This window comes from Ovis aries, chromosome 16 (assembly GCF_016772045.2).
Source record: "Ovis aries strain OAR_USU_Benz2616 breed Rambouillet chromosome 16, ARS-UI_Ramb_v3.0, whole genome shotgun sequence".
Lineage (NCBI taxonomy): Eukaryota > Metazoa > Chordata > Mammalia > Artiodactyla > Bovidae > Ovis > Ovis aries.
Window position 1 is genome coordinate 35,210,374 of NC_056069.1, and position 12,983 is coordinate 35,223,356.

Consider the following 12,983-nt stretch of genomic DNA (forward strand, 5'->3'; position numbering starts at 1 on the left):
AACTTTTAACTCTGGTCTGACTTGGTTTCAAAGGCTGGGAGAAGTTTTCCAGTTCAGAGCTTTCTAAGTCCTATCTTTCTGCAGCATCCTTCCCAGGGGTTACAGGCAATGATATGTGCTCTCTGTAAATGCCTAACCAGTACATACCTCCTCGACTCAGGCATGTTTTGTTCCTGAGGCCCCTACAGCAGTGTCAGCATTTACAAGAAAATCTCCTAAGGACTCCTTTTCAACGTGTGTTAACATAGTCTCATTTCCACAATTAAATAGTCTGCAAAATCTTACTGTCTACTCAGTTTGGTCTTTGCAGGGTAGAATCGGTTTTCCTAAAAGCATAGGGATTCAAGCAATTAAGGGAGACTAGTTTTGCACCAAATATCAGAAACTTGGCTGCACCATTTCTGGCAAGGTCCCTTATTCTCAAAAGGCTGCTTTGAAGATAGTGCTGAAGGCTGTTTGCTGCCCTCTTGGACCCCAAGATGTGCCCTAGAGGTTAATATTTCACATGTTCTAGTTCAGTATCTCAGCTGAGACAAGCAAAAGGTTCCAAAGGACAAAGAAGCACACTTCTGACCCTTCCAAAGTGCTGGACACTAGCAAAGACATCGACGTTGCTTTGTCCTTGATTCTCCTTAACTCCCTTTCCTGTGTCTGTTTTATATGTCCCTTTCTGGAAAGTTAACTGATATGTGAAAATCCATGGGATTATGACTCTGAAAGCAGCCGGAAAAATACAGGTTAACATCAGTGGAATTAAAAAAAAAAAAAAAGATAAGAACAGCAGCATATATAAAAAGAAAGGGAACACAGATCATGTTCAATTAAAGTCCATCAGCTAATTAGTGATTGATCTTGTGTTGCTGAGTCTATTTCAGTATTCATAAGATGGAGATGCATTCTCTTCACAGAGCTGCCAGGACAAGTGTTCGAAGGGCTTGGTAGGTTAGGGGTTTGTACTATTCCCCTTAACATTAAAAACAGGTCCTCTATCATTTGTAGAATGGAGCCACCTTTAAATAAGTTTCTAACTCAAGTTATTCCTTTTACCAGCATTGAGACTGGCCAGGAAAATTCCTATCTGCTCCGAATAATAGGTAAAAAGATAGACTGAGAGGGAGGGGGCAAACTTGTGTCATGATGTTGCTTTAGAACCCTGTAGTCATTCATTAGAATCATTGCTGATGCCAGTACTATTCCTCCTGATGGAAAAGGTGAGGAAGAATAAGGAGGCACCAGCCAAATTTGTCCCTGCACAAGTGTGTTCCTATGCTCAGTTTTCCAAGGTTCTAAATACTTGCATGAATCACTTTAAGTGCTAAATAAACTATAACAGATTGTTTTCTAGTGCAAAGGACATAGTCATCTTAAGGTGACTCACACAGTCTTCTGGTATACATTTCTCAAAACTTTCTCAGAAACCAAAAAAAGAAAAAAAAAAAAGTTGCAAAATGTCTCCTGATCATCTGATTCTTGAGGCACGAAGGGGGAAGTCCCCACATGGTTTGCATGAAGTCCAAAGTCCAAATTAGAGATCTTCACTCAAATGAAGCTCATTTTTTTGACTTAACATAGTTTTCATTTACAACTTTCTATTCTGTATTAGATCTTAAAAAGGGGTCAAAACTTTAGATTCTCATCTGTTTTTATATGTATCATCTTATTTCTCTTCTCGGGCTTCTAAAGAAGTAAACAGATCATTCCTAAGAACTAGAATAACAAACCAGCTAGGTTTAGATGGTGTGAGGGGGCAGTCCATGTGACTTTTTGATTATGTTTTTGGACTTTATTAGTAATCCATGTTTTATGATAGCATCCTTTGTGTGTGTTTCCTGATCCTCAGTCAGTTTTGGTCCTTAGTCAGAAGGACTATCCTTGCTGGTTGTCCTACACCCAGTGGTTCTCCTTTAAAAATAAAAGTTAAAAATCTCTTTTACCTTACTAGAGCTTTAAAATAGATGCCTTTTTTTTTTTTTTTTTTTTCCCAACGATACCCTAATTTGGGAAAGTAGTCACAGGAAATGGTAGGGCCTCTTCTGGTCCTCCGCTTCCTTTTTCAGGCCCAAAGCCTTCCCCAAAATCAATTCTTTATAAAACCCATTAGAGGTTTTATGAGCACAGTTGACAATTCTGTAACATTGTTGGAAGGAGTATGTATTTGAATTTTAAACACTGGATTTAAGTTGATTATTCGTACAGAGGGACCTTAGTCTGGAAGCAAGACTTCCTCTGCTTCCCTGCAGGTCAAATGGGAACTTGGGCATTTGGGAGGTCTGAGATGAGGGAATTTCTCTTTAAACCTGTGGAGAAAGGTGAGTGTTTATCACTCTCTTATACATATAACTGGTTGTACGCTTTGGCTAAAAGTTTTTCGGTAAACCTTTCATGTTTCTTTATAAAGAGATTTATCTTTGAGTCTTGGAGCCTGTGGGCAAAATCTACCTTCCAATCATTTCAGGGAGCACAGATAACTTTTAAATTGTATAGCCTGCAATAGAGACCTGCCCTTGGCTATTACAACCCAACATACACATCCCTTTTCTTCAAAAAATACACCAAGATGCTAAAGGAACATTTTATATCTTTTTTTTTTCTCCCTGCTTCTTGTAACTGCTCATCCCCAAAACATGAAAGGATATAGTCAAAGAATACCAAGTACCTTAAAACAATCCTGCTGCTATGAATGTTGAACTTCAGTGTCTAACAAAAGAAGTTTTTGCTGTAAAACCATGGTAGCTCCACTCACTGTAGACCTCTTCCATTTGAAAGCTGTCTGCTGACACCAGATTTAATGCCTGGTCTTGAGTTATAAGTTGTTACATCTTGTATCATTTTTATGACTAAACCACACACCACCATTCCCTCTCCCAAGCCCCCTCAAAAAGCTTTGTGGCATTTCTCAAATTCCTTTAAAATACTCACTTTTGAATAAAATTCGCCATGTTTAATGAGCTAAGACTTTTCTTGTCAGTAATAATATCCTACAGAAAAGTATGATATTAGACTTCAAAGATGGGGCAACAAATTCTTATGCCAGGTTCTTTCCTGCCGGAATTGGGCAGGAAGGAGTGAAAGTCTCCAGGGACAAACAAGTAACAGGAATGGATAGGAAAATGAGAGATAAGGCAGCTCTGCTAATTTGAAAAGGAAAGGAGTCAAAAAGGAAAAAATTTCTGAAAGAGATGAGAAATATTGGGATTTCTATATAACAATGAAAGAAAAGACTATTAAAGAGATGCAGGAATATGAATTGGAACAAACTCCGGAAGATAGTGAAGGACAGGGGAACCTGGTGTACTGCAGCTCATGGGGTTGCAAAGAGTCGGACACGACTTAGCGACTGAACGACAGAAACAAGGGGTAAAATATTTAATATAAAATGACAATGTCTCATCCTTGTCCTAAGTGCAAGAGGAACCCCAAGATTAAGTGGGAAAGCTTTACTTTAAAATGTAGGATGCCATCATTAAGAAAAAATTCAGATTATCCTAGTTCAATGAACATAAGCCATGCATGGACTGGAGCTTCAGGATTGTCATAGCAGCAAAAAAATGGGGGGAAAGGGGCTCACAAAAAGGTGTAGGTGTACGATGCATGCAGTCAGATACACTCAAAAGAATGAAAGCAAAGTAATTGGATTTGGTCAGAAGAGCCATTAGCAGTTAGAGCTGACTTTCTGAGATTAGCATTAAGATGAACAGTCCTTTGAGAGGAAGAGAGCACCAATTTTAGCTGTTTAAATCATGAAGTGGTAACTGGAGGACTACGGGGTCACATGAAGTGTTTTCCTTATTTCTAAGATACGATGAGCAGCTAAGAAAGGAAAGGGATGCAGGAGGATGGATGTTGATGTTTCTCCTTAGATCAGAGCTTGGTCTCACTGTCTGATGTTGTTAACATGGGGAAATATCCTCTTGATTTGAAAGGAGAGCATTATTATTGGCTTCCTGAAATTAGAAGACTAGGAATATGACTAGGAGATTTATCACATCGCTGGAAAATAAATCTTGGAACCACTCGAAATCAGCTAAGACACACACAAAAACAGAGGTGTTGTATTAGTTTTCAAGGGCTGCTGTAACAAATTACCAAAAACTAGGTTACCTGAAACAACAGGGATTTATTCTCTCGTGGTCCTGGAGGCCACAAGCCCCAAATCATTATGTCATCAGGGTTTATTCCTTCTGAAGGTGCTGAGAGAGTACTCATTGTACATCTGTCTCTTAGCACCTGGGGGACATTGGCCATCCTGGCATTCCTGATTTGTAGACACATCAATCCAATATCTACCTCTGTATTCACCGCTGCAGTGTGTCTCTGTGCTTCTAATCTCCCCTTGCCTTTCTTTTGTAATGACATTTGTTATGGAATTTAGGACCCTCCCAAATCAAGGATGATCCCAACTCAAGAGCCTTCACCTGATGACAGCTGCAAATAACCTTTACGCAGATAAGGTCACATTCAAAGGTTCAGGGGTCAGGACTTGGGTGTATCTTTTTTGCAGGGAGGTGAGGGACACTACAAGTATATAATAGAACATCTCTGTGGCCAACATGAGGTTTCCCGTATGAGACTCATCAGTGTAGCATTTGAGGAACTCTAGCTTGGGGCCAGACAGCCTGGATTGGAGACCTGGTTTTAACTCAGCAGCTGCGTTGTTTAAAACCTCTGTGCCTTGGCTTTCCCTCTGGAAAAGTGAAATAATAGTGCATCATACTATTCACAGGGTTACCATGAGTTCTGGAATTAATGAAGTTAAAGAGCTAATAGTGTTGTTGAGAGAAGACAGTGTAAATAGTTAAAGAATGTTGATAAAGTTGAAACATTTGCAATTGTGTGGTGTTAGAAGGTTTCTGTTTGTGAAATGTATGTATTAAAAATAATAAAATTTCAGAAACTAAAAATAAATAAATAAATAAAGAGCTAATAGTGCCTGCTAACATTACCTAAGTCACTTTACCTAAGTCATAGGTAAATAGGACTTCAAGCCCACCAATGTTACCTGTAAATAGACTGTCTCCCCAGGTACCTACCAGTCAGGTGTCTTTGAGCAAAATCAACTATTAAATCGTCAAATGCAATAATTCAGATAACATTAACCATACATAGATTTTATGTATGTGTGTTGTGTGTATTTCAAAAGACTATTAAAATTGCAAAGAATAAAACTAGCTTTTGGGGTGAGACTAGTGCACGAGCCCACAAGTGTTCTTCACAGGATTACACACTGTGAGTGGCTTTTCTTTGCCTTTTGTCTTCACATAGAAAGTTAACCTTCCCTAGCTCTCTGGTGCAGTATAGAAATGTTCACTCCTGAGAGGTGACAGAACCTTTTAAAATGTTAATTCACTTCTGTGTGCTTACAATGACTTCCCTTTTTTGTTTTACCTGCTGTGATACATGGGGGAGCTTTATGGAGAACTAAACAGCTTTGAGGGCCCCCACCCCTGTGTGTGCTTGGTTGAGTCCGACTCTTTGCACCCAAGTGGACTATAGCCTGCTAGGTTCCTCTGTCCATGGAGTTTTCCTGGCAAGAATACCGAAGTGGGTTACCATTCCAGGGGATCTTCCCTACCCAAGGATCGAACCCACATCTCTCATGACTTCTGCATTAGTAGGTTGATTCTTTACCACGGTGCCACCTGGGAAGCTGTTTAGAGGATAATAATGCTAAATAATAGCACGAAGTATGTTCACTCAGTGAGAACATTTTTTTGACATTTAAGAAAATGTTGTAATTTTTGTTTATTTGGCTGTGCGGGTTCTCGTTTGTAGCCCGCAGCGTCTTTGTTGCGGCATGCTGCAACATGTGGGCTCTTAGCTGTGGCATGTGGGATCTAGTTCCCTGACCAAATATCAAACCTGTGCCCCCTGCAGTGGGAGCCCAGAATCTTTACCACTGGACCACCAGGGAAGCCCCTACATGTGACATATTTTGATCCCTATCTTTAATACTAGCTTTTTATCCAAAGTTCTGATACGAATTTCTTAGCCAGATAATAACAGTTTTTATTTTATTGAGATATAGTTGATTTACAACATTATATGTTTACGATGTACAGCATGGTGATTCACAATTTTTAAAGATTGTACTCAGTTTATAGTTATTATAAAATATTGGCTATATTTCCCATCTATGCAATATATCCTGTAGCTTGTGTATTTTGTACATAGGAGTCGTACCTATAATCACATTACCAGAGAATAATTACTTAAAGAAAAATCCAGTAGATGCCTTCTTTCCATTTTGGAAACTACAAAGGAAACAGTCCTACCCACTCCCGTGCTGGCAGAGTTCAGTCTAACAGAGAAGCAAGAACAAAATGAGCCTGCAGAACTACGCTCAGCAGCCACTGGTTGTGGGCCTATTAGGACATAAAGTCTGGGTTCGCTGTGTTGTGATCTCATTGTGCCTCTAAACTCTGCCCACAGGCGTCTGTAGCAGGCTATGTTTGTTTGAGACGACTCCATCAGGGATCGCCTGCTGTCACTAAGAGTCCGCTGGTGCTGGAGCTGGCCGTCTGCCTTCTTGCCATGTCTAACGAAGTAGAAACGAGTGCAACTAATGGTCAGCCTGACCAACAGGCTGCACCAAAGGCTCCATCCAAGAAGGAAAAGAAGAAAGGTATGGAGAAATCTTCTTGAGCCCTGTGAGGGGAGCTAGTGATGGTTACCAGTGAAGAAGGATGAAGTTCAAGGGAGAGTAAGATTTGGCCCTTGCCTTGATTCAATCTCAGCCAAGTCTCAAGTTCTCCTAAACATGAAAGTAAGACTTTAGCAGAGGAGATTGGTTCAATACCTCTATGATAAGACATATATATATATATATATATATATATATATATATGAATCCAGTAATTGCCTCAACTTGGATCCTGCTGGGAAACTTTCATAGATATTATTCAGTTGGGAAATGCAACTGTTAAGTATTACATGGTTATCTTTCAGTAACCTATGTATGATTTTGCTTTACTGAAGTAGCTGTTTTATAAAAATCAAGATCTTTATTTTATAAGACCCTCTTCTTTTGACACAAAAGTACCACTAGAAAGTGTCAGCATCCTTAATCATACATAGTTTGAGAATATGCCATGATTTCTTTGCCTTTCACATCCATGCTTTAGAAATGGGAATGAGAAGAGAAGCAAAAGAAGTTATATTGATGAAATAATCATCTTTATGGTTTTCAAGGGAATTTACCCACAGTTCTCTTCTGCTTTATTGACGGTTCAAAAATGTTAGTAAATTGTGCAGTGGCTTATTTTCTTTTTATTATAAAAAGTATTATCCTCCTTATATTCTTTTTAAAAAATATTTTTACAACTATGATGAAGAATATCCCAGAATATCCCCCAATCCTATCTCACATATTTCCATAACTTTCCCATAATTCAGCCTGTTCTGCATCATTAAGAGTTTATTTTCTCTCCACCCCATGCCATACACAGTTTAACAGAGTGTGATATTTTTTTTAACTCATAGGAAATAAGGATAATGGTAGAATGTTGCACTGATCAATTGTAGTATAATCAAGATTTATGTAACTCAGATTTTTAGATTCTACGGCATTTTTGGTCATACCTGGGGCTGATATTTCAGCACATGTATAAACTTGATCCTCTAACTTTTTCTTTTCTCAGGCACTGAAAAGACAGATGAATATCTTTTGGCAAGATTCAAAGGTGATGGTGTGAAATACAAGGCCAAGCTAATTGGCATTGATGATGTGCCAGATGCAAGAGGGGATAAAATGAGCCAAGATTCTATGATGAAACTGAAGGTAACAGAGGAAAGCATAATTTGTTGCTATGTTAAGCAAATGTCCAACAGAGGGAGTGATATTAGAAGTTTGTGTTTACTTATGGCTTTTCTGGTAGCTCAGTGATAAAGAACCTGCTTGCCAATGCAGAAGACTGGGGTTCGATCCCTGGGTTGGGAAGATTCCCTGGAGGAGGGCATGGCAACCCACTCCATTATTCTTGCCTGGAGAATCCCCATGGACAGAGGAGCCTGGTGGGCTACAGTCCATGGGGTTGCAAAGAGTTGGACATGAGTAAAGCAGCTTAGCATGCAGTCATGTACAGCAGGACCGGAGATGCCTTTTCCTTTGAGCAGACCAAATTTCAGAGCCTGGAGGTATTTGGGTAAAATTCAGGACTCTTTTTTGAAACTAATGCTGTTTAGTGTTAGTCCTTTAGGTTTACTTAAATTTTTAAATTCTAATACTGCCACACTATGAACCTCATTCAGAGAAGGTAATGACACCCCACTCCAGTACTCTTGCCTGGAAAATCCCATGGACAGAGGAGCCTGGTGGGCTGCAGTCCATGGGGTCGCTAAGAGGCGGACACAACTGAGCGACTTCACTTTCACTTTTCACTCTCATGCATTGGAGAAGGAAATGGCAACCCACTCCAGTGTTCTTGCCTGGAGAATCCCAGGGATGAGGGAGCCTGGTGGCTGCCGTCTGTGGGGTCGCACAGAGTCAGACACGACTGAAGCAACTTAGCAGCAGCAGCAGCAGCAGCAGCAGCAGCAGCAGCAGCAGCAGCATGAACCCCATTAAGGAAGTAATACTCATTAAATAAGACAAGGCCTAGAAGAAATATCTTTGAAGACATTTGAAGATCTTCTGGTCCAATCTTCTTGTCTTTGACAAGAAGAATTAGAAGGGAAGGGAATTAGAAGGACTTGCCCAAGTTCATATAGCTAGCTAGTGATCTCCTAGCTTGCTGTTCTCCATTTAATCCTGCTGTCTCTTATGAAGGATGCTTAATCCCTTCATAGATGGTAAACCAAGCTAAAAACAAAGCTGATTGTCTTTTAAAATTTTAGAATCAGAGGCATCATAGGGTGCTTTTAACTAGAGTTTTTCTTGTTCTCCCAATCTCATCAGGGAATGGCGGCAGCTGCTCGGTCTCAGGGACAACACAAGCAAAGGATCTGGGTCAATATTTCCCTTTCTGGAATAAAAATCATTGATGAGAAAACTGGGGTAAGAATTCACTTTCGCTGGCACCTTTCTGACCATCTGAGTCTGACAAATAATTTGTGGCGTAAATTTCAGCTGCCATTTTCCCTTTCAAAATTCTGTAGGGGAAAAAAAAAAAAAAAGTACATATTGCTACACTTTTCCAGGAGTAACAGGCAAAAAACAGACAGGGTAGGAGGTGAGGAGTCATGATACTTTACTTTGAAATTTATTTCCTGTCATAGATGTGAACCGTGAACCTGAAGTCAATAAGTCTAACCTCAACACCAGTATACCATAGATACCAGTATCAGTCAGGTATTTTTGTGGACTAAGAGATTAATCCTTACCCCTTGTTTCTGAACTTGATGAACAAAACATCTTCCTTTCTTTTTCCCTCTCCCCTTCCTTCTCACCCCATAGGTGTAACCTTGCTCATTTTCTGTGGTTGCTGTTATTCTATCACATGAATAGTCTTCCTTAATTTCGGTTTGTTTGAGTTTTATCAAAAAAACTATCATACTTCAAGTGTTCTGGGATTTTTTTTCTTCTCTCTACTCTATATAACATCAGATTCATCGATTTAAAATGAGTTTTCATTGCTACACAATAGTTTATTGTATCAGGATACTGCGTGGAGATCTTCCATTGCTATTCAACCCTTTCTAGAGATTCCCATTTTTTAATATGCAGAAATCCATTGGTCAGACTTAGGGCCCTGGAATCCTGGTACAGCTTAGCCACTCTGCTACCTTCATGCACTGCTGTCTCTACTGCCCCTGATCTTTTGACTCTTGTTTTCATAAGCCTGCCAGAGAATAGTGACAGGTTTCCCTCACAAGCATTCTCTTATTCCCAAACCTCCCAATATGCCCAATATAAACTTTCAGTGGCCTTCGTTACTGAGAAACAAAAGCAAAGACACATCCTGGGCACCTACAAATATCACTCAAGAGTTGAGCCCTACTATCTACTTGAAAGGATCAAGATAAATGAGAGTAGGGAACTGAGGGGAAGGCACTACTAAATCAATAAGCCCTTTCATATGACACTCCTGGATAATGACATGAACATCTAAGTGAGGATAGTCTTGTCTCACTGTGACAGAATTTGGTGACTTCTAGAATGTCCCGGGGGTAATTTTTCCAATAACACTTAGGATGGTTCTCTGACCTGTCTGAGCCATTGTCAAAGGATCCTTATGAATATTCCTCTAGCTTAGATATGCCGTTCACTTGAGTTTGAGTTGGGAAAGTCAGAAGCAAAAGATATTAAGAAGAGGTGGCAAGATTACACAGAAGAACTGCAAAAAACATCCTCATGACCCAGATAACCATGATGGTGTGATCACTCACCTAGAGCCAGACATCTTGGAATGTGAAGTCAAGTGGGACTTAGGAAGCATCACTGTGAACAAAGCTAGTGGAGGTGATGGAATTCCAGCTGAGCTATTTCAAATCCTAAAAGATGATGCTGTGAAAGTGCTGCACTCAATATGCCAGCAAATTTGGAAAATGCAGCAGTGACCACAGGACTGGAAAAGGTCGGTTTTCATTCCAATCCCAAAGAAAGGCAATGCCAAAGAATGCTCAAACTACCGCACAATTGCACTCATCTCACAGGCTAGCAAAGTAACACTCAAAATTCTCCAAGCCAGGCTTCAACAGTACATGAACTGTGAACTTCCAGATGTTCAAGCTGGATTTAGAAAAGGCAGAGGAACCAGAGATTAAATTGCCAACATCCACTGGATCATTGAAAAAGCAAGAGAGTTCCAGAAAAACATCTATTTCTGCTTTACTGACTATGACAAAGCCTCTGACTGTGTGGATCACAATAAACTGTGGAAAATTCTGAAAGAGATGGGAATACCAGACCACCTGACCTGCCTCCTGAGAAATCTGTATTCAGGTCAAAAAGCAGCAGCTAGAACTGGACATGGAACAACAGATGTTCCGAATCAGGAAAAGAGTACATTAAGGCTGTATATTGTCACCCTGCTTATTTAACTTACATGCAGAGTACATCATGAGAAACCCTGGACTGGATGAAGAACAAGCTGGAATCAAGAATTCTGGGGAAAAAAAGAATTCTGGGAGAAATATCAATAACCTCAGATAAGCAGATGACACCACCCTTATGGCAGAAAGTGAAGAGCAACTAAAAAGCCTCTTGATGAACGTGAAAGAGGAGAGTGAAAAAGTTGGCTTAAAATTCAACATTCAAAAAACTAAGATCATGGCATTTGGCCCCATCACTTCATGGCAAATAGATGAGGAAACAATGGAAACAGTGAGAGACTTTATTTTGGGGGGCTCCAAAATCACTGCAGATGGTGATTGCAGCCATAAAATTAAAAGACGCTTGCTTCTTGGAAGGAAAGTTATGACCAACTTAGACAGCATATTCAAAAGCAGAGACATTACTTTGACAAGAAAGGTCTGTCTAGTCAAAGCTATGGTTTTTCCAGTAGTCATGTATGGATGTGAGATTTGGGCTATAAAGAAAGCTGAGCACCAAAGAATTGATGCTTTTGAACTGTGATATTTGAGAAGACTCTTGAGAGTCCCTTGGACTGCAAGGAGATCAAACCAGTCCATCCTAAAGGAAATAAGTCCTGAATATTTATTGGAAGGACTAATGCTGAAGCTGAAACTCCAATACTTTGGCCACCTGCTGGGAAGAACTGACTCATTGGAAAAGACCCTGATGCTGGGAAACATTGAAGGTGGGAGGAGAAGGGGAGGACAGAGGATGAGAGTGTTGGGCGGCATCACCGACTCAATGGGCATGAGTTTGTGTAGACTCTGGTAGTTGGTGATGGACCGGGAAGCCTTGCGTGCTGCAGTCCATGGGATCGCAAAGAGTTGGACACAGCTGAGCGACTGAAGTGAACTGAACTTGGAAAGTAGACCTACTTGGAATGCTTTAGAGGTTATATGCCCCATCTTTGCTTTAGAAAATCTTGGTCTTCTAATCCTCAGTTCTTCCTTGCAATTTGGCATCATGTCTTTGGGACAGAGAGAGTATAGAAGTATTAGAAGGATCATTCTTTCCATTTCTGTTTTCTATTCTTTGTTGTTAGTTTCCCTTTTTTTGTTGTTTAGTTGTTTGTTATTTGTTTGTTTCCCATTTTGACCTCTTCCTAGCAAGGATAAATGTAGCCTTCAATCAGGAGGGGAAAATATTCAGATGTTTTAGTCTTTTCATACATGCCTAGGTATCTGATACTTAGTTCTGCTTGCTTGCAAATAGATTCTAGTTTTCTCAATACATCATTTTTGATGTTCCTTTTTTAAGGTAATAGAACATGAACATCCAGTAAATAAGATTTCTTTCATTGCCCGTGATGTGACAGACAACCGAGCATTTGGTTACGTGTGTGGAGGAGAAGGCCAACACCAGTTTTTTGCCATAAAGACAGGGCAACAGGTAAGCTCTGATCCTTGAGGCATGCCTGGAGGGGGACTTAAGCATGAGGGTGTCTGTCTCTCAGCTAGAGAACTTGCTGGAAACAGTTGGATGTAGGACTAAACGGTGCTTCAGAGGATGACTCTCTATAATTGGTCTGAGGGATCTTCTTTCAGTGTCATGATACCCGTGTAATGTGTGGCACCAGGGTTGTCATTGTCATAAGGTCATTGCTGAGTTTAGAACAATAGTGAATTATTCCCAGAAAGTTTGAAAGGACTTGGAAGATTATATTAATACTTCCTGTTTTATCTGTATACTTTATATTTCTGGGGATAGGGGTGAGAGTGGTGGAGATCTCCCACAGACCAGAGGGAAGGAGCTTTAAGAGAAAGGAAAAAACTGATACTAAGCAGAAGTGATGGGGAACAAAAGAAAGAAAATAGATTAAAATGCTGATAAAGATGCTTTGTCTTGCTTCAGGCCGAGCCGTTAGTCATTGATCTGAAAGACCTTTTCCAAGTTATCTATAATACAAAGAAAAAGGAAGAAGAAAAGAAAAAGGCAAGTACTGTCTCATACAGACCTTATTAAACTTAATACA

The 12,983-nt window shown here is 40.0% G+C and overlaps 1 protein-coding gene across 10 annotated transcripts in view; it reads left to right on the top strand.

Annotated features, from left to right (window-relative positions):
• Positions 1–12,983, top strand: part of DAB2 (DAB adaptor protein 2) — a 57,130-nt gene that overhangs the window by 27,234 nt on the left and 16,913 nt on the right. For all 10 annotated transcript variants that reach the window (XM_042233834.2, XM_060400470.1, XM_060400472.1 and 7 more), the window contains 5 exons: positions 6,430–6,622; positions 7,638–7,777; positions 8,894–8,992; positions 12,269–12,400; positions 12,863–12,943. In XM_042233834.2, coding sequence (XP_042089768.1) covers positions 6,532–6,622; positions 7,638–7,777; positions 8,894–8,992; positions 12,269–12,400; positions 12,863–12,943 — 543 coding nt within the window. In that variant the 5' untranslated portion in view covers positions 6,430–6,531. The remainder of the gene's footprint in view (positions 1–6,429; positions 6,623–7,637; positions 7,778–8,893; positions 8,993–12,268; positions 12,401–12,862; positions 12,944–12,983) is intronic.